The sequence below is a fragment of the Myotis daubentonii genome, chromosome 15, assembly GCF_963259705.1.
Source record: "Myotis daubentonii chromosome 15, mMyoDau2.1, whole genome shotgun sequence".
In the NCBI taxonomy this organism is placed as follows: domain Eukaryota; kingdom Metazoa; phylum Chordata; class Mammalia; order Chiroptera; family Vespertilionidae; genus Myotis; species Myotis daubentonii.
In genome coordinates this window covers 43,471,519-43,493,515 of record NC_081854.1, presented here as the reverse complement: position 1 = coordinate 43,493,515, position 21,997 = coordinate 43,471,519, and the positions used below count along the sequence as shown (strand labels likewise).

Here is a 21,997-nt window from a genome sequence, read left to right as displayed (position 1 = left end):
CACTGCACATATCTTATTTTGAAGTGAAAAAACAAAACGGGAACAAATACAATATTTGTATTTGCATGTGGCCCGCGGGCCGCAGTTTGAGGACCCCTGGCCTATGTGGAACTTGAGCTTGTGCTTCTTAAAGGATGTCCAAGGCTTGGATAAATGTCGAGGAAGAGAAAGAAAGGGCCCGGGGCTGCAGGAACCAAGACAAGAGTGTGTAAGAACGTGGAGATGATTGGGGGGGAGGGTGATCCTCCTGCTTGAGAGAGAAGTGATTGAGGAGTAGTGTGTGCCAGGGGCGTAGCTTTTAGTGTCAAACCTTCCGAAGAGTGTAGGTTGGACTGTGTCAGCAGTTGGTTCTTGCCTGGGAAAGCCACCTGCAGAACATGGCGTTGGGAATCTTGACTGACCTTCCCTTTCTGTTTTCTGAAATCAAAGATGGTACCAAGAGTTCCAACTGGAGAGACCTGGCGGTCAGCGAGGGGCAGTTCCATTTGGACAAGCTGAGCCATGCCGAGTGTTGAGAGATGGAGAGCTATAGCCACTTACAGATATCTTGTGGTCTATGGAAAGTATGAGACACATACTCAGGCGATAAGTCAGGAATGGAACATTTTGTGTTGGGAGTCAACTCATAATTTCAGTAATTGAAACCACAGAAGTAGTTAAGGTAGTCGATGGACAGAGATAAGAGCAGAGAAGCCGGGGGTTGGGGGGGAGGGAGTATGATGATAGGAGAACGGAGAGGAGGAATTTCTGGGGGTTAAAGTAACAGGGAATGCTATCAAACAAGTGGGAAAGCGCATCCATAGAGAGCTGTAGGATCAGGGAGAGGGCAGACAGTATAAATTTCAGAGAGATGGAAAGAGAGCCAGGAAGTCAGGTCAGAGCAGTGAAGGGGGAAAGAGATGGCAAGGTGTTAAGGTCAGCAGTTCAGACTGGGGACATTGATGAAGATGACAGAGCGGGAAAGCCAGGGGCTGCAATGGGCCTCAGTGACCTCGGAGACGTAGGGCCTTCAGCAGTGTCCAGCCCTTTCCTCTGGCTACCCGATCCTGGAGTCTAGGGCAGAGCCTGGCAACTTCATACCTTGACTAAGCCCCACAGTCGGCTCCACTGCACAGCAAGCGTGAGAACTGTTGGTGCAGGATAGCTCTGTAAACAGAGAGGAGGGTAAATTCACCTGGCTTCGGGGGAGAGGTGTGGAGGAAGTGTCCACGTGGTTAAATGAGTGGGATCCGAGGGCAGGACAAGAGATGTGGTCTGAACCAGCAACGTTAGCAGGTCAGACTGTCCTCTCTGAGCTCGTGGGTTTGTGGAGCACGGTAGAGAATCGGGTGAGGGATCACCAGTGAAATCCTATAAAGCCCTCTTATTAATCCTCAAGGCAAGGACAGCACTCCCCCGCTGTAGAAGTAGCAGGGAATTCACAAAAGAAATATCAATTGCCAACCACTATTTGCAGATGGATTCTCTCTTACGAGCAAAACATGAGTTAAAATGAGATGTGATTTCTTGCCTGCCAAATAGACACTTTAAAAAACAAAAACAAAATAATACCCACTATTGATGAAGATGCAGGAAAATTGCTGCTCATGTGCCAGTGCGAGCATGAGTTGGAAGGGCTTTCCTAGAGGACTGTTTGGCATATGCTAGAGCCCTTAAGTGTTCCTCGCTTCTGGGCCAGCAATTCTACTGGCTCAAAAGCTAGGAACATCACCAGTAAGAGCCTAGGTTTTAGTAGCAAGGCTTACTGGTTGAAAAGGCTGACTTGGCTAGTATGTGACTTGTATAAGATACTTAACCCTTTAAGCCTCAACTTCCTCATCTGTAAAATGGGCTGTTTTGAGGGTCAAATGAAATAATGTATATTTAAAAGTGCTTAGAAGCATGCCTGGCCCGAGTAAGTGGGTAGTAATGGAACTGCTACTTACATTTTATTAGTTATTTTGTTAATTATATACTTACAAAGACTTATGAGGGTTTATTGCAGCTTTCACTGCAAAATATTAGGAATCGCCTAAATCCACTAATAGAATTTACTGGAGGAATTATGCTGTGTCCATAGGATGCAGTATCTATGCAGCCATTAATTCTAACTTGTAAAGAATATTGAACATCAAGGGAAAACTTTCTTGCTAAATTGAGTTAAAAGGGCAGTCCACATAAGAAGCAGTGTGGTCTGAGGTTGGTGAAGAAGATCTGTAACTATAGACAACAGGCAGAGGAAAAAAAATCTAAATCTACCTACCTATCAGTGGCTTCCTGGCTGGTGGAATTATAGATGATTTTTATTTTAGCTGTTGAATTTTCCACACATATCCATTTTAAAAAATGAGTTCATAGTACTTTAATTAGGAGAAATTGTTTATAGCAAATTTAACATCATGAGATGCCAGATTGAAACTGTAAGGGGCCAGATGGCACGTTTTCCCACCATCTAGCGTGGGCTCTGCCACCCAATGGCATGAATGGAGAGATCAGAAGTGAGAGGGATGTCGAGGAAATTGGAGGACATGAGAGTTGTGGGTGCTGGCAAAGGAAGCACTGAAGTAGTCAGTTACAGTTAGTGTGGGCAGGTGGGAACTCGGCGCTGAACTGGGGAAGCACCAAGTGATGAACGCAGGGGGGTTGACTGAGCTATGCACCTGCCAGCCAGGAGGGGCGGGGTCGGTGCAGCAGGGAAGTTAGAGGTTCTGTGTTTGGTGAAAGGAGGTGCTGTGTCAAATCTGGGAGGGGGACCAGTGCTTTATGGTGATTAAATCCAGCTCCGGAGAGAAGCATTCAGGCCATGGATGAATGAAGGATGCTGGTCCTCTGTCTTCAGCATGAAGGGCTCAGAGTGGATGCTTAAATAAGTACCTAAGTGTTGGGATACAAACACTCGCATAGCTGGTTCAGTTGCCCCAGATCCTTTTTTAGAACAAGGCAGAGTATAAGGAATAGCGTGTTGTTTTGCTTTTTATTATTGTATCCCTGGCTTTGGTCGTTGTGGAACTGTGGCTGTACCTGCATAGATAGTAAAACATCCGATTCCCCTAAATACCAGCTCCTCTCCTCCAACACCCACAGCCCGGGTTCCAGGGCCTCTCCTCCTGGCCTCACCTCCCTCCTCTGCCCCTCACGCTCCGCTGCAGCCAGAGCATTGCGGTGCTGGTGGATTCCCGCAGAAGGGACTGAGCTAGCACTTTCCGCTTCCAGGTTGATTTATGGTCACGCTGGAAAGAGCACAGATGCACTTATTAGCAAACACGGAGCCCAGGGCCTGACGATTCTCTGGGCCTTCCGGGCAGCAGGCCTCCTGCAGCACCAGGGGCCCGTTCACGCACGCGTGTGCTCTCCAGCCTTGCCGTCGTTACGGGATGAATCCTCAGGCTCCTGGGAAATTGCTACCAAGGGGGATGGAATCTCACCTGCTTATGATTTAACACTTATTGACTAGTACGCAGCAGTCAATACACAAATACAGTCATTGTACAGAGCCCAGAACGGAATTGGACATGGTTCTTCAGTGGATTCCAGGCTAACAGATGAGGGCATTCTTTCTCTGCCCCTTGAATGAGGTATCTGCTTATCTGAGAATCTGGGTTGCCTTTTTTTTTTTTGGAGGTAGGGATGGTTTAGTCATTGTTGTGGATTTTCTCTCAAATGTTTTAGCCCAGAGTGAGCAGTGCTCACCCTCTGTGGGCTTTTGGGGTTCCACTTTTCTATGGTGGCTGAACTTGTCCTTACATTTAGAACTGCTTTCACCAGGTTAGGGAAACATGAGTCAGATTATGGGTGACTTGGGTGAATGCCTTTCAGTGTTGTGTTACTTGAAATTCTACTCAAATCAGAAAGGCCATCTCGAACTCTGGGTAGAACCTCTTGGCTGGAAGAAGGAAGACCAGTTTTCTGCTCTTGTTTGTGCCTCCCTGGCCAGCCTCCCTCCTTTCATGAAGCTGGGCCAGCCATGGATTTCATGTGAAGACAGGACATGGGAGCAAGGGTGGGCTGGCTGGTCATGTGTCTTTGAAGGCTCAATATGTAGAGTTTTTAACACGGGACAATTTCTTTTTTTCCTTTCGCTGTATGGAAAAATTATAAGAGAACAGAGTTCTCATATACCCTTTGTCAAGACCCCTCCCATGTTAACATATTTTCATATTTATAGCTGTCTGTCTATATGTAACACACACACACACACACACACGCACACACACACACACAGTTTTTTCCAAAACCAGTTGAAAATTGAGATGTCATGCCCCTTCACCTCCAAATATACCAGTGTGGATTTCTTAAAAACAAGGACTCTTTTTGTATAACCACACTGCAGTTATCAAAATTAGGACATTAACATTCACAGACTACGATTATCAGACCTACAGACCTGACTGGGAGTCTGCTGGTTCCTTGGTCGCACCTCTTCAGCCTCCTGCACTCTGAGGCAGCCCTGTTTCCCGACACTCACCTTCCTGAAGAGCGTAGGGCACTCTGTAGGCTGTCCTCGCTGGGATTTGCGTAATGTTCTCTCGGATCAGATCCAGGGTTTGCATTTCTGGCGGGAATATCGGGGAGGGGATGTCGTGTTCCTCTCCGAAGGCACAGAATGTCTGTCTGTCTCACTCCGGGTGATGAGAACTCGATCATGTGTGTAAGGTGCCAGGTTTCTCTGCTGCACACTTACTGTTGTCCCTTCCGTGATTAGTGCGTGTTTGGTGGAGATGAGACTTTGTAAATATCCTCAAACTTTTATCCATCCGTTTTGGTATCCCTCAATTTTTTCCTAAATGCGTTATAATAAGTGGTTACCAAATGGTGATTTTCTAACTCCATAATTCCATCTGCATTTGTTACTTGGATTTATCCCCTAAGAGAACTTATAAAAGTATGGAGATATGGGTTTTTATTTTGGGCATTGGGTTGTGATCCTTCACTCTCATTTTATTTTCTTGCTCCAATTGCACCACCTTCCAGCAGTGGGAGCCCCAGTTAACCTGTTCCTGTGTTCTTCTGACACGTTCTGATCGTCCTTAGCGCACATCCTTGTGTTCTGTCTCAAGAAGACGCTCCAGCCCTGGCCGGGGTGGCCCGGCTGGTTGGGTTTCGTCCTGTGCACCAAAGGGTTGCCAGTTCTATTCCCAATGTGGGCACACGCCTGGGATGTGGGCTCGATCCCTGGTGGCGGACATGCAGGAAACAGCTGGATCAGTATTTTACTCTCACATTGATATTTCTCTCTCCCTCTCCCTTCCATTCTCTGAAAAATCAATAAAAACCTTTAAAAGAAAAAAGGAAGATGCCCCAGGCTCATCTTGCACTCTGTCTGCCCCAACCCAAGAATTGTCCATTTCTCCAAGGAGCCTGATTCCATTTGGCTCCATAGGGTCACACCAGGCATTTCTTCAACTAAGAGAAAAAGAAACAGATCGCGTTCGGGGATCCTAATTTTTCTTCTCAAAGTGTTATCACTTCTCCCAGTGCCGTAAGCTCCCTCAGAGTTTCAGGAAGCACCTAGTCCATCTTGGCTGTGGAGGACACAGAGGTGACTGAGACATCAGGGCCCAGCGGCAGAGACCGGTCAGCGGTAGTCACAGGAGTGTGATAACCCCAGGGCGGCAGTGTGTCGCCCGGTGCCGCATTACTGTGCGATCGCAGGGAGGAGGTTAAAGCTGATTGAGTCATGGGACTGATAACCCAGGAATGAAAAGAATCTTCACCTTTTCGAGGACCTGAGAGGCTGCCTGATGGCACTTCCTGGCCACAGCCAAAGCCCCCCGCCCTCCCCAGCCCCGCTTCCCGAAATCCACGAAACCCAGGGATTGCGGTCTTTCACCAGAGGCAGGCTTCCATTGGGGGACTTTGATAATCTTGAGAAAGAGTCTCACTTCCATTGAACTGAACTCTAATGCCTAATAAATTTCCCTCATCACCCCCAGTTAAACCCTGAAGCTAGGTAGAAGACCAGTAACCAATCCTCCTTGTAGGTGCAGGCAGGCCTTCATAGGGTCGAGCAGAGTTGTCTTACGGGGCAATGGGACCTCTCTTTCCCACACTCCTGCGCTGTTCATGGTCGGCCGTCCTGACCACACTCAGGTTCGTTTGTCGGGACCCTTCTTACCAGACCCCCCCGAGTGGATCACCACGTCCTTCGTGCAGACAGGGACAGTGACGGGGCTGTGGCCTGTGGAGTTTCGGCAGGAGTAGTGCACGCCCGGGCCAGAGGTTGCGTTTGCCTCTTTGACTGCCACGTCAGCTTTGGGCGGTCACAGGATTTATAGTAAAGCACGGGTCCTCAAACTTTTTAAACAGGGGGCCAGTTCACTGTCCCTCAGACCGTTGTTCCCCAAAAAGGGAACAAATACAATATTTGTATTTGCGTGTGGCCCGCGGGCCGTAGTTTGAGGACCCCTGTAGTAAAGTGACGCTGCCAGGCCGTTTTAGCACGAATTCCTGTCCATCGAAGCCTTCTGTCCTCTGTTGGTCTCACTGCCTGCCTGAATGTAATACGGGGCTTCCTACGTAGCCTTTCAAAATTTCGTCCTGTTCCTTTGAGCCTTGTCCCACCTTGTTGAGCTCTCTTTTTTGGTTTTTGTTTTTAATCTTAATTCCACCATTTATCATATTAGTTAGTCCTCTTAGCTTTATGGACTTGGCAGATGGGCGGGTTTGCTTGCTCTTGCCCCTCAATTTGTTGATTTACATGAAGGGAACCAGGGACAAGACAGAAGCTTGAGGCCGGTCACTAGCCCACTGACCTCGGGTAACGGCACCCACTAGCTATCATGTTCAGCTAGAGTTTTGTTTTTTTCTGAAAGACATTTTGCTATCCTGGATACAAAGAAATGATAAACTCTGGAATAGCTTATTAAAATCAAACAGTACTCTCTGCTGCATTTCTCAGATCATTGAGTCCGAGCGAAGCTATATTTCAGTTTAATTGCTAATTCCTCAGGACTATCTTCTTTTTTTTCTAGATTCTATTCAGCAACTCTTGAATCTGTTCTCAAACTATGAGGAGCTTGCAATATATAATCTACAACATACGTTTTAGATCTAATATTATTACTTTATCCAAAATGATGTACACACACATCCCTCTTCCCCCTTTTCTTGCTTTATATTATTCTGAGTGTTTTTCAGTACTTAATGTTAGATTTGTTTGTTGGCCACCTCTCCCCCACAAGAATGTAGATTGTGACCTGTTTAACTTTGATTCCCTAGCATCCGACACATGGTAGGTGCACCGTAAAAATTGAGTGAATGTGTGAATGAATGAATGCTTCTTTGTTTGTTTTGTTAATCCTCACTTGAGGAGATTTTTCCATTGACTTTTAGACAGAGTGGAAGGGAGGGGGAGAGACAGAGAGAGAGAGAAACATCAACGTGAGAGAGACACATTAATCGGTTGCCTCCTGCATGCATCCTGACCAGGGCTGGGGATTGAGCCTGGAATCAAGGTGCGTGCCCTTAACGGGAATCGAACCTGGGACCCTTCAATCTCAGGGCCGATGCTCTATCCACTGAGTCAAACAGGCTAGGGCCCAATGCACTTTTTGATTTATGGTGTCTGGAATCTATCCCCCCCCTTTTTTTTCTTAAAAAAAGTGAGGATAACGGGCCTACCATACAGTTTGTTACAGCAGCTTGACCCTCTCTCTCCTGTGTGAAGATATCCAAGTACAGAAACCATTTTGAACTCTCCTCCCCTCAGCATTATCAAGCAGGAAGGGTTCTGTATGAGTTGGCATTGTCCTTTTACATAGCCATCCTGCTATCCCGTGCTCTCAGAGCAGTCCCTAGGTCCATAAAGACTGGGTGTGAATGTCAGATGCAAGGACATTCTGGAGTTCTCTTTGAGAAATAGACGTTAAAGAAGAACATGGTACAGTGACCAAGAACACAGACTCCACGCAGCCAGACTGTGTACGGTTTAGTTATTCAGGCTGTGTAACTTGGGGCAACCTCAGTTTTCCCATCTTAAAAATGGGGATAAAAATAGAATTTGTCTCATGGAGTGGTTCTGAGCATCAAGGTGGTGCTGTACCTTCAGGCCCGGCCTTTACATGATCCCTAACTCAAGAAGGGATGGCTTCCCTTATGATGGTTTTAATATCAAAAATCTTGGGGAAATAAAGACACTAAAGAAGAAATGAAGTCGCCTATTACCTCATCCCCTAGTTTTTGATAGAAATCTCATGTATTTCCATATGCAGCCCTATATATGCTTTGTTCACTTAGCATCCCGGGTGATCATTTTCCCACACCCTTAAATAATTTCTTCAAAAAATTATATATATGCCTAAGCATCCCACACCCTTAAATAATTTCTTCAAAAAATTATATATATGCTTAAGCAACCACTGTGACCAGTCAACCAAACAACCGGTTGCTGTTGACAAGCACTGACCACCAGGGGGCAGATGCTCTATACAGGAACTGCCCCCTGGTGGTCAGTGCACTCCCACAGCCAACCTTCTGCAGCCATCCAACCTCCCACGGTCCCCCACCCCCGCTCCCTGGCCAGCCAGCCCCAATCGATCCCAATCCCGGCCAGGCCGAGGGACCCCACCCGTGCATGAATTTGTGCACCAGGCCTCTAGAATTTATAACATCCTGTGGAGCTCTATGCACTGTAATTTAGAGAGTCCCTCATTTCACCAGATTTCTTTTATGTTATAAATGTGATGCATCTGTCTCTCTGGTATCTTGGGTTGTTTCCTAGAACGGGGGAGTTGCTGAGTCAAAGGGCATGTGCATTCTTGAGACTTTTGGTATCTCCTGCGAAGTCACCTCCAGGAAGGCAGCCAGCGGAGGCCGCTCCAGCTGAGCTCAGGGAAGTGGCATCCTTGCCCGCTGGCTTCCTTCTCTCTGGCGAAGCTGCTGGGTTATTCACTGAGGCAACAGTTTCTCGCTGTCTCACTTCTCTCTTTTCCTTTTGGTCCCCTTTGTTTCCTTTCTTGGTTTTCTGCCAAACAACCTCTTGTGAAAGGACTGCCTAATTAACCCTGTGCTAATTAACAATTTAAAATTGCACAGTGCGACGTTCATGTTTAATTCTCTGAGAGCAACAGCGGGAGTCCCCTCCCCTTCCTCAACCCCGCCCCCCCCCCCCCAGCTTCCCTGTAACTGTTGCATCGGCCTCAGCCCTGCCTCCTTAAAGGAATGTGATAAGACTGTCACGCCACATCTTCCCCGTTGAAAGAGGGAGATGGATGACTGTTAATGGGGGGCCTCGGGGTGACATGGTGGAGTTTTTAACATTTTAAACAACGTCTTCCAAACAAAGAGTGATATTTGGGAAGACGCAGGGAACTTTACGGGTAGGTTCCAAGGACACTAATTGTAAGAGGTGCAAGTGTCCGGGGGGCCTTGCTAAGGGCGTCGAAGCTTTCCTTACAGGGCGACTTCTCAAACGGCAGGTTAGCTCAGCAGAGCGAGTCCAGAACCCTCAACCATACCTCTCGTTCCCCCGAACCCCTGCTGGAGAGATGCACTCTCCTGAAGAGTAACTGAATTATTAAAACCACACACACAGCACCCACGTGGAGCACGCTAGGTGGGCATGAGTAGAACACATCTGTATTTGAGGGGAGTTTGGGGGTATAGGTGGCTGAAGAGAAGCAGGCTGCAGGAAGGGCTGAGGGTCTGTGATGTGTGAGCTGGCCCTGGAGAGTGAAGGATGAGGAAGGGGCGCAGAGCCGGGGCAGGGCCTGAACAGAGGCTGCTGCGGGGCTGCCTGTGAGCGCGGGGCCCCGCCAGGTTCCCAGGCCGCCCTCTGTAACTGAAGATCATTGATTTTACGGGAAACCGTGTTTACAGACAGAGTGCTGATCGACCTGCCGAGTTGACTTCTGCCTCCTTAAGTAAGAACTACCTTTTTCTTATTGACTGGCTGATAAACAGAGCGAGAGGGATGGGCGGGAGAGTGGTGGACGGCCCGAGGCCCTTGAGCTGAAGGACTGGGGAGCATAAGCGGTTTCTTCATCTCTGCCTTCTGGTCCCCTCTTGTCCACCCGTCCCTCATTCCCAGGGACCGGTGGGGAAGTCCAGGCCTGACCCGGCCTGGCCCGCTGGCCGTACAGGGACAGAGAGGGGAGTTGGCAGTCCGGGGGAGCAGAGGGGAATCAGGCTTGAATGATGTGCACCCTCCAAGGACCATGTGCAACGTGCGGACTCTGGCCTGTGGCAGGGCTGAGAGTGCTCCTCCCAGCGCCCTGGTGAAGGCGATTCTGTTGCTCCCTGATCCACACTTGGCTCAGCGAGGCTGTGAAAGGTCCTGCCTGCCATGGCCGGCGTGCAGGGACAGCAAGCCCAGGGCAGGCAGCTTCGACCTCAGAGTGGGATCCTTCTCTCCCGTGGATGCCTGGCTGGGCTGTCGGTCCCTGCGCATAAGTGGTCTCCCACGTGTCCCTCCAGGGGCCAGTGTCACCACCCAGGGGGTCGTCTGTCTTTCAGGGGTGGCCACAGTGTCATTCTTGACATTTGCTTGGAAATAGAAAACAAAGTTAGGTGAGTTTTCAAAAGTCCCAACCCCGTAAGTGGGTTAGTTGGGGAGGAGGAGAAGGAGGAGGAGGAGGAAGAGAACAGCAAGAAAAGCCCACCAATTAATTGGTAAACGCTGGCAGGTTTCGCTGGCCCAGCCCCGGCTGGAGAGGAGATTGGCTTTGCTGTCGATACACAAGTCCCTGGTGAAGCATCAAAGCTGTTCTCCTTTATCAATCGTGGCCTCCCCTTCCCGCATGTTCCTGTAACTTACCAAGCATTTATGACATCGATTTTACAATCGGGCTGTTAACCCTCCCGCCCCTTCAGGCCTGCCAACCTTTCTGGCCTGAGCTGTCAGTCAGGCGCATCTTAAGAAGAGCCACCCGGATTCTCACCTGTGTGCCAGCTAAGCCTGGCGGGGAAGTCCCATCCATCTGCCGTTCGGTTTGGTTCAGTGCAGTTATCTTAGCTTGAAATCAATGTGTCTGTTCTCAGGCGCACAGAGCTTTGTCATCGCAGAGTTTGGGGAGGTGGGGAGTGTGTGTGTGCATGTGTGCTTTAAACAAAACATGGCACATTCTTCCAAAAAGTTATTTCTCCCAAGGCTTCTGCTAAACCTGCCTTCCCCATCTTTTCCCGAGGGGGAGCTGTTGGCTCACTGTGCAGTCAAGAATCAAGAAATGAAGAGAGAATGGGAAGATGAGGGTTTGGGGGGTGGGGTGGACCAAACCCAGCCAAAACCTTCATCTGCTGGGTATGAATGAAATGGTGGGTGGAGAAGCAGCCAAGTGTTCTCCAGGCAGGAGGTGCAGGGCGGGCGACGGGGGCTTGCCTGGGATTTGCAGACGGGGCTCTGAGTTGCTGTAGGAGCAGCACTGGGTGGAAGCAATGCTCTGTGGTGCCCTTGCCACAGGAGCAGAGCGGCAGCGGGTGATCCGATGCCCCCCTCTCCAGGGACGTGTGGTCTCAGAGGGCAAATTCAGCTCAGTGGCACTTTGGAGTCGGAAACGGAAAAGCCCCAGGGCTGAAGGACAGCTGCTCGGGTAGCAACTAATAACGGAGAGGCAGGTGGGAACGGGGGCTGGCGGAGCCCAGCTGCCGTCTCGGTTTGCTGCTAAGATCCTTGACAGCAGGCAGCACCCAGCCAGTGGTGACGGGACTCCCTCCAGACGGGGCGCCGGAGGGGGCGTCGGCCCACTGCACCCGGGAGGTTCCTCCTAGAAACATCACGCGCATGTTCGCACCTACACGTTCTCCGTCTGGAGCCAGCTGAGTCACAAGCAAGGCTGCTGAAGGGGTGGGGGCGGAGAAGGGAACTCGGATCCGCCTCTGTCTCACAGTGTCCGGCGGCAGGGGCGCGTTTTAAGGATTTGCCCCTCGGTTTTCCTGCTTGTAAAACGGGACAGTGCTCCGCAGACCTCAGAGGCTTGTCTCTGAACTTTCCAAACTAGAACCTTGTTCAGTAAAAGCAACAGCAGCAACTTCTCCTCTAAGTCAATGAGCGTGTCCTTGCACAGTTGGCCTTTCCTGTTCTGGGGGTGCAAAACCTCCCTCCTCTCGTCTGTCCCTCCCCTGCTCCCCGGCCCACAGGCAGCGGGGACAGCCTGGGGCGGCTTGGTGCTGGCTGCCTGTGTGTGGTAGGGCCCTCCGCTGTGGCCGGCGCTCAGTCCTGGTGCTAACAATGTGCTTGCAAAGAACAGAAATCCAGACTGGTCTCCAGGGCAGAGCAGCCGACGAGCTGAAGACTCAGAGGGATCCTCCTGGTGCCCCTGCCTGTGCTCCTGCTCCTGCCACGTCCCCCAGCCGTGACCCCAGCCATGACGCCTGGGGGCCACTGGCCCTCTGCGCGTCGGACAGCATGGGGCCAGCACTGGGGTCCCTGCCTCCCCCGCCGTCTCCGTTGTGGGTGTGGACAGAGGCTGTTAGAGTGCTCTGTGCGGGACCTTAGCCTCGGCCCTCCTAACCTCTTTCCTTTCTCTCTCTCTTCCCCCTCTCCCTCTTCCCCCCTTGCCTCCGCCCTTCAGGTCCGATCCGTACTGGGTGCAATGAAAGCTCCACGCAGGCCTTACCATGGAAGGCTGTGACTCGCCCGTCGTCTCGGGGAAGGACAATGGGTGCGGGATCCCTCAGCACCAGCAATGGACTGAACTCAACAGCACCCACCTCCCCGACCAACCCAGTAGCATGGAGCAGCCCACAAGCGAGAACCACGGGCCCCTGGACAGCCTGAGGGCCCCCTTCAATGAGCGCCTGGCGGAGAGCACCTCGGCCGGGCCCCCCGCCGAGCCCGCGGGCAAGGAGGTCAGCTGCAACGCGTGCGCGGCCTCCTTCGCCAGCCTGCAGACCTACATGGAGCACCACTGCCCCAGCGCGCGCCCCCCGCGGCCCCTGAGGGAGGAGAGCGGGAGCGACAGCAGCGAGGAGGGGGACGAGGAGAGCGACGTGGAGAACCTGGCCGGGGAGATCGTCTACCAGCCCGACGGCTCGGCCTACATCGTGGAGAGCCTGAGCCAGCTGACCCAGAGCGGGGGCGCCTGCGGCAGCGGCAGCGGGCCCCTCCCCTCGCTCTTTCTGAACTCCCTCCCCGGGGCGGGGGGCAAGCAGGGGGACCCTTCCTGTGCGGCGCCCGTCTACCCGCAGATCATCAACACTTTCCACATAGCCTCATCCTTCGGGAAGTGGTTCGAGGGCCCAGACCCGGCTTTCCCGAATACCTCAGCCCTGGCGGGGCTCAGCCCCGTCCTGCACAGCTTCCGCGTGTTTGACGTGCGACACAAAAGCAACAAGGATTACCTGAACAGCGACGGCTCTGCCAAAAGCTCCTGCGTATCCAAAGATGTTCCCAACAATGTGGACCTGTCCAAGTTCGATGGCTTCGTGCTCTACGGCAAGCGGAAGCCCATCCTGATGTGTTTCCTGTGCAAGCTCTCCTTCGGCTACGTCCGCTCCTTCGTGACCCACGCGGTGCACGACCACCGAATGACCCTGAGCGAAGACGAGCGGAAGATTCTTAGCAATAAGAACATCTCCGCTATCATCCAAGGGATCGGCAAAGACAAGGAACCCCTTGTAAGTTTCCTGGAACCAAAAAACAAAAACTTTCAGCACCCTTTAGTTTCCACAGCTAACCTCATAGGTCCCGGACACAGTTTTTATGGTAAATTTAGTGGCATTCGGATGGAAGGGGAGGAGGCGCTCCCAGCCGGCTCTGCCCCTGGCCCCGAGCAGCCCCCGGCTGGCATCCTGACCCCCAGCACCCTCTTGAACCTTGGCGGGCTCACCAGCTCGGTCCTGAAGACCCCCATTACCTCAGTCCCCCTGGGGCCTCTGGCCTCCAGTCCGACCAAATCCCCGGAGGGCAAGGACTCCGGGGCGGCAGAAGGAGAGAAGCAGGAAGGGGGCGACCCGGACTGCTTCTCCGAGAAGGCAGGGCCAGCCGAGGAGGAGGTGGAGGAGGAAGAGGAGGAGGAAGAGGCGGAAGAGGAGGAGGACGAGGACGAGGAGGAAGAGGAGGAGGAGGAAGACGAGGGTTGCAAAGAACTCTTTCCCAGCGAGTTGGACGAGGAACTGGAGGACAGGCCCCATGACGAGTCCGGGGCCGCGGCAGGTAGCAGCAAAAAGGACCTGGCTCTCTCAAACCAAAGCATTTCTAACTCCCCCTTAATGCCTAATGTGCTCCAGACACTGTCGAGGGGCGCAGCTTCTACTAGTTCTAATTCCGCTTCTTCCTTTGTTGTCTTTGATGGTGCGAACAGGAGGAATCGTTTAAGCTTTAACAGTGAGGGCGTCAGGGCCAGTGTGGCAGAGGGCGGCAGGAGGCTGGACTTCGCCGACGAAAGTGCCAATAAAGACAATGCCACAGCACCAGAACCAAATGAAAGCCCCGAGGGGGACGACGGGGGCTTCGTCCCCCATCACCAGCACGCGGGCTCCCTCTGCGAGCTTGGGGTGGGGGAGTGCCCCTCGGGGAGCGGCGTGGAGTGCCCCAAGTGCGACACGGTCCTGGGCTCCTCCCGCTCGCTGGGCGGCCACATGACCATGATGCATTCTCGTAACTCGTGCAAGACCCTCAAGTGCCCCAAGTGCAACTGGCACTACAAGTACCAGCAGACGCTGGAGGCGCACATGAAGGAGAAGCACCCGGAGCCGGGGGGCTCCTGCGTCTACTGCAAAAGCGGGCAGCCCCACCCCCGGTTGGCACGAGGCGAGAGCTACACGTGTGGTTACAAGCCTTTCCGCTGCGAGGTGTGTAACTACTCCACCACGACCAAAGGCAACCTCAGCATCCACATGCAGTCCGACAAGCATCTCAACAACATGCAGAACCTGCAGAACGGCGGGGGCGAGCAGGTCTTCAGCCACTCGGCCGGGGCCGCGGCGGCGGCGGCGGCGGCAGCGGCCGCGGCGGCCAACATCAGCAGCTCCTGCGGGGCCCCCTCGCCCACAAAACCAAAAACCAAACCCACCTGGCGGTGCGAGGTGTGTGACTACGAGACCAACGTGGCCAGGAACCTGCGCATCCACATGACCAGCGAGAAGCACATGCACAACATGATGCTGCTGCAGCAGAACATGACGCAGGTCCAGCACAGCCGCCACCTGGGCCTGGGCAGCCTGCCCTCACCCGCCGAGGCCGAGCTGTACCAGTACTACCTGGCCCAGAACATGAGCCTGCCCAACCTGAAGATGGACAGCGCCGCCTCGGACGCCCCCTTCATGATGAGCGGGTTCCCGCTGGACCCCTCCGCGCCCATGGCCGCCGTGACGCCGGCTCTAGGTGAGGCTGACTCCGTGTTTGTCTGTTCTGTGCTGTGACTGGAACGGGGGGAGACACTGAGAATAAGTCCAGGTCCCGTGGATTCGGTCGGTTATTTTTTTTTCTTTGGTATCAATCAGCTTGAGAGTCTAACAGTCAATACTTTCTCTCAAGAATCCCTTGAACCCTGTGTGCATAGGGAAAGTGTTATGCACTGAACAGAGACGTGACCCCACTCCAGTCCCGCAGGCCAGGATTAAAATTTAAGTGTTTCCTCTGCTTTTTTGGCGTCTGGTCAGCCTTCCTTTCTGTTCCCATTCTCTCTTTCTCTGTCTCCGCCTCCATTTGAAAAATCACCACAATTATCCAAAACTTTTGGATTCCATTAAATATTTATTGAAACTTACAGGAAACTGTAGCTGGAGTTTTAAATAGGAGCAGCCATCTCCATAAGAGGAACGCGGGACGGAGGCGTACGTTACTCAGATAACCAGAGGCTGGCTCTGAGCCGAGCGCGAGCCGCCCAGATAGGGCTCCGCCAGTTCCCCCGTGCGTTCCCTCAGGTCTCAGGGAGAGAGGCGTGTTCCTCTCCTTCCTTATTTTGCATGTGTTTTTGGCAGTTAGTATACTTGTGAATTAAATGGCCCCGGGGCACACGAAGGAATGGTGTGATGGATGAAAATGAACGAATTCCGAAACTGTACATCAAAGAAAGCTAAGTTTTAACGTCAGGGAGATCCTGGTTGATGGAGCCTTTGTTGCCATGAAGAACAACCCAGGTCTTCCTGGCTTCATGGGTCGAGCGTGGGACCCGAGGGTAGTACTTGGTGCCGGAAACCACAACTCGTTACGTACAGAGAATCATGACCGCTTTTGGGGAGCGCTTCTTGCAGCAAGAAAATGTACAAATCAGTTTCATGAGGCGTGGTTGGGCCACTCCTGCCCCTGCCACCGGTGCCCCCGGGCAGGCAGGGCCTGCTCTCCATCCCCTGACCGCTAACCACTCGGGACCAGTGGCAATGGGCCGAATTAGGCAGCATCCCCTCCCCGGCACTGGGATAAGTTGTTCTTGGCACCAGAATGTCAGCAAGTACCTTTATCCTGGCACGGTTTAGGTCAGCGCCAGGGACCAAACCTCACCAGTCAGAATGCCTTTATGTGCATGGTGTTTTCGTGCTAATTGCTGCTGATGAGTTACATTTCATAACAGTTAATTTGTTTTTCCAGCTATGCATTTAAATTTGAGACTTTGCTGCTTTGATCTCGTTTTCTGTTTTGGAACATTGACCTGTTGATCCTTTATTACCAAGTGGTTGGAAGAAGTCTCCCTGGCTGGTTAATCTAGGATGCGGAGGGATAAGCTGTCTTATTGGTCCCCAGAGTGAACCACAGGGATGCACATCAAGGGATGGCATCAGCACGCTAAGACTTTTTTTTTTAAGCCTGTGGGAATTGGGGTTTTCTAGTCTGGAGATTTAAAATCTTGAGGAGGCAGATCTTGGAGTAAATCAAATATAATGTAGGTGGAATGAAGACACAGAAAATGGATGGGTTCATACTGAGCCGAAGTGAGATCTTTTTAATTACCTTGAAAACCAGTAATTCTGACGTAGGCTTACATGGAGAGGTAGAGAAATGTTTTGCTTTTACACCAAGTGTCTGAGTCCCTGGGGGCATTCATGCATTGTGGGCATATGGCAGATGCCAAAGAAATAGAAGAATGAATCTCTGTGCTCTGGACATACATTGATGATCTGCATTTTATTTCTTAAAGAGAAGAGAGCTCTCCCTTTTAAGGACCTAAGCCCGGCCAGCCAAGAAGGGCCCCTGAATTTCCAGTGGCTCTGCTTGTCAGCTGAGGTGCATCTCTGCAACCTCCTGCGTCTGCCTTCGGGCCACAGCAGCTGGTCAAGATCAGACAAGAGCCACAGATGCTTTGTGCTAACACCTGAGTGGGTGCAGGTACCACAGGGCATGTCCAGAGGACTTGCAATTTAAGTTTTGGGACCTCAGTAGACACGGATATATACAAATGAGAAGAGCCCTCTCTTTTGGTTCTCTCTGCAGCTCCACTGACGTTTCTGTAGGCCATTCGAGGGAGGGAGGGCCATAGGTTATTAGATATTCCTGGGCTCTGCAGGGGGAAATTGTTTTTGGTGAAACCCACTCCGGCTTGCAAAGTTATTCTCATACTTCCTTTGCCAGAACCTTCTCTGTGGTGATTTCAAACATGCTGATCTGGGATGCTTGCTCTCTAGGGGCCTTTAAGGAAAGGGTCGTCACCATTGGTCTGGGCTGGTGCGATTTGCCACCGTTTGCAGACAAGGTATAGAACTGAGGCCATCTCAGTATCCATCCAAACAGCCCCTTCCATTCTAAAGTTGAGCACAGCACTGGGAAGCCGGGAGCTCGTGGCGGGTCCCTGTGCTCCCCAAGTAGCCAGCCAGCCAGCCACAGGCCACCTGCATGGGGTTTCCAGGTTCTCTGCTGCTGCCTTTGAGTCTAGAACAGGGGTGGGCAAACTTTTTGACTCGAGGGCCACAATGGGTTCTTAAACTGGACCGGAGGGCCGGAACAAAAGCATGGATGGAGTGTTTGTGTGAACTAATATAAATTCAAAGTAAACATCATTATATAAAAGGGTACGGTCTGTTTTCTTTTTAGTTTTATTCATTTCACACGGGCCGGATCTGGCCCGCGGGCCGTAGTTTGCCCACGGCTGGTAGAAGGTATCTTTTCCCACAATGTGCCTCTGATGATGTGCTGATGGGCAGGCTCTTGTGCCTGGATTTAAATTTCCATGTTGAAGTCAGGTGCATGTGGGGAGGGGGCGGCCATTCCTTTCCAAGACCATCTATCCAGCGTGGCTCAAAAGTCAACGCCTGCTAAGTTCTCCCTTACTGGGGCTCTCCTCCTAATCCCTGTGAATTCGGCAGGTTCTACTTTTCGGGCCTGAATTAGTTCCTGCCAGCGCTATGGATGGGTAGGATTCTGAGCCGTGGTTTTGTTTCTCCAAGGTTTGGTGCTCTAGTCAGTCCCCCTCAGCTCGTGGCTTCTCTGCTTCTGTCTTGGATTTGCATTTTGTTTTAAGAGCTTGGAGCGGGAATAGGGACTTTCTCCTCCGTGTGTCCGAGGACTTCTCATTTTCACACCAGCATCCAAGTGACAGTCGAATTCCTCCTTAGCGCGATGTTGATAAGCCGAGGTTACATTTAAAAAGTGGAGAAGGTTTGCTGCTTCGGGCGGTTGGCATCAGAACAAATATGTGCTTGCTCCTCGCCTCCCCCTCCGGCAGTTCCGCTTCCACTGAACACCGCGTACATTTCATGGATGCTGCTTGGTCGCGGTCCCCAGGAGCGGGCAGAGCTTTTAGGCTTTTTTCCTCCTCTTTTTCTCTCTCGTCCTAAAAAGAATGTCTTCGTGATGGCTCCTCTCACCAGGGGAGATGGCAAGAGAGGAGACAAGCAGAAAGCTCCCCGCGCAGACTTTGGTGGCTTGCGAGGCTGTCCATGGACCTCAAACGCAGCCGGGCTGCTGCGTATAGCCCGCACTGCTCTCCCGCTGGAGGTGCCCCGAGTAGTGTACATTTAAAAAAATCATTTAAAAATATATGTAACGTCTTTTCTTGGATTAACCACTAGCTTGGGTTCTAATCAGTCATTAAAAGGAAAATAACCTCAGCCCGACCACCTGTAAAAGGTCAAGTTTAAATATCAGCTGGGGAGAGGCAGGGGCGACCATAGCTCAAGTGTGCACGTGTTCGGGGCAGAGGCAGAAAATAGAAGCCCGGTGCCCAGCGTCATGCTTGACTGTACACTTCTGAGGAACGGAGGGAAGGCTGCTCTTCGCCAGCCTTTCTCGTGGTACGAATAAGAGCGTGCAGCGTTAATTTGCTGCTGGTAAGTGAGAGCCGCTCCCTGTTTTATGCAGGGCAGTGAGGGACCAAAAAATCACAGGGGTGGGGAGGGAATTGCTGAGCTTTCTCAGGCACCCCCCCCTTTTTTTTTGGAGGCGGAATGGACGGAGACTGTGAACTGACCTTTGCATTTCACTGCTGATCCCACATCCACTTTCTAGTTCACTTCCCAGACCTTCTCACCCTTGCCTGGCACAGCGGACGTGTGGGCATCTGTGGAGGGACTTGCTGGAGGCTCAGCGAGGAGAAGGCTGGCCCTGCCCTAAAGAGGAAGCCCCCTGTAGGGACACTGGCCAGCATGTGGCTCTGTCCGAGGCTGACTTATGGCCAAGGAGAAGGTGCCATTAGACCTCCGTTTCACGCAGCATGGGGCTCAGAAAGGGAAAAGATGGCACTTCCGGGGGGTGTGGGAGGAGCTGGCACCATTGACGGGCAGATGGGACATTGGTCAGTGGGACGTGATAAGGAGATCTTTCCCGAAATCTCAGATTTAGACCTGCACTGACCAATACTAGCCACGTGTGGCCACTTAAATTTAAACAAATTAAGAGTAAATAAAATTTCAGTTTCTCGGTTGCACGTTAGCCATATTGCAAGTGTTCAGTAGCTACCTGTGGTCATGATGGCCATGTTGGAGGATGCAGATACAGACGTTTCCGTCTTCGCCCAAAGTTCTCCTGGATGGCGCTGCCTTCGATGAGATCTGATTCGCCATAAAGACTTGGTGTTACAGATTGCAGCTGTAACTCATTTCCAACTTTTCAGGTTCTGAAGTTTCAGATCCTATCATGTCCAGTGAATGATGCTTATATCTATCTTTCCTTGCATCTAAGCGAGGGGCTAAATGGAAATATTCCAAAGATTATGGTTCCTGCCTCTTCCTAGGTGTTCTTCTCCAAAGGAACACAAAAGCACCCATAAAATAAAGCCTTTCACAGATTTTAGAAAGATCGGAATGCATGAAGGTGATGTGTGTGTGTGTGTGTGTGTGTGTGTGTGTGTGTGTGTGGTTTTTCCAGTTAGTAGCACCTTGCAGCACTTGAAATGTGATCTTTTTTCTGCTCGAACCCAGGTGGCGGGGAGTGGAGGGCAGGGAGGTGCCGGGGTACGGCTGCAGCTGTGAGCCTGGCCGCTCATTCTCCTCTCCTCTCCTTCCCCACAGTGGGCGGTGAGATCCCCCTCGACATGCGGCTCGGGGGCGGGCAGCTGGTGTCGGAGGAGCTGATGAACCTGGGCGAGAGCTTCATCCAGACCAACGACCCGTCGCTGAAGCTCTTCCAGTGCGCCGTGTGCAACAAGTTCACCACGGACAACCTGGAGCTGCTGGGGCTGCACATGAACGTGGAGCGCAGCCTCCCCGAGGACGACTGGAAGGCCGTGGTGGGCGACTCGCACCAGTGCAAGCTCTGCCGCTACAACACGCAGCTCAAGGCCAACTTCCAGCTGCACTGTAAGACGGACAAGCACGTGCAGAAGTACCAGCTGGTGGCCCACATCAAGGAGGGCGGCAAAGCCAACGAGTGGCGGCTCAAGTGCGTGGCCATCGGCAACCCCGTCCACCTCAAGTGCAACGCCTGCGACTACTACACCAACAGCCTGGAGAAGCTGCGGCTGCACACGGTCAACTCCAGGCACGAGGCCAGCCTGAAGCTGTACAAGGTAAGGCCCGGGCTGCCTCGGGAGCAGTGGGTCCGGTCGGCTCCCTGGGAGATGGGCGAGGGTGGGTGACCCGGTGCGGGAAGGGGCGCGAACATCCGCTTCCTCGCGCAGCTGCAGCGGGTGGCAGGCGTCGGCTGGTACATGAGGGTTCTCTCCATGGGGTGCCCTGTTTCAGAGGGGCAGGTTTTTTTGGCGGGAGCCCAGTCCTATCACTTTGTTCCCCTTGCCCTTCGACTGTCTCTACAGTTGACTTTCCTTCTGTCCTCACAGTTACCGTTTCCCAAGTCCTGGCTTTTGTGTGCCTGGGTTTCCCCCTCCCCCAGGAGCTTTCGCTCCCCTTGTCCGTTCCATCTCATCGCTCCCTTTTAAAAAAAAAAATCTCTCCTGGATATTCTTTGGGTGCTGTGTACGTTTGTTCATTCGTTTGTTTGTTCACTCAGCACATACACACCTACTGTATACCAGGCACTGTTCTGGGTACATGCCTGCATCCATGCACAAAACAGACAAAAATCCCTGCCCTCCCCCAGGAAATGCGTGCTACACACCATGAATAAGTTAGACAGGAGGCTAGACGGGGAAATGTTATGGGGGAAGCAGGGGATCAGGCAAGGGGGCTCCTTTGTTCTTTCCCTCGGTCTCCCCCAATCCTCCTTTCTCTTCCGTGTATTTTTATTCCCTTTTCCAGGCTTCTCCCATCTTCCTCCTCTTGTTCTGTCCTCTCTCCCCTTCCTTCATTCCTCCTTCCTGCTCCTTTAACCCCTCCCTGACCCCTCCCGGCTCTCTCTCCGCCCATAGACTGTAAGGAGGAGCTGGTGTTCAGATACTGTAAATAGTCCTCTCACTCTCACGGCAGAATTGCTCCAGACGCTTCTATTGATTTTCACTGGACTTAAAGCCTCACCTTTTTCTCTAATCATCCCGTAATGGCTTTAGTATGAACAGTCAGGTACAAATCGCCATAAATCTGCCCAGCCTCCCTCCGCATACCATCCACGCCCTCACTGCCTCTTCCCCTTTCCTCCCTGTATTGTCAGTCTCTCCTTTTTCCTTTCACATGGGGTCTCAGGTCTTTGGGCCAAGGAGGGTCGAGTTTTTGCTGATCCTGAGCTGCCGTCATCCCCTTGTGATTTTCAGTAGAGACTCTGATGCGGAAGACTTCCGACCCTCCCCACACGGTCTCTGGGACGTTGATGCCTGGAACG

At 52.0% G+C, this 21,997-nt stretch overlaps 1 protein-coding gene across 5 annotated transcripts in view; it reads left to right on the top strand.

Moving 5' to 3' along the window:
* Positions 1–21,997, top strand: part of ZFHX3 (zinc finger homeobox 3) — a 244,773-nt gene that overhangs the window by 74,113 nt on the left and 148,663 nt on the right. For all 5 annotated transcript variants that reach the window (XR_009448889.1, XM_059667592.1, XM_059667593.1 and 2 more), the window contains exons 2-3: positions 12,486–15,238; positions 20,296–20,792. Coding sequence is in view for 4 of the 5 variants with exons in the window: in XM_059667592.1 (XP_059523575.1) it covers positions 12,532–15,238; positions 20,296–20,792 (3,204 nt within the window). In the remaining variant the exon portion in view is untranslated. The remainder of the gene's footprint in view (positions 1–12,485; positions 15,239–20,295; positions 20,793–21,997) is intronic.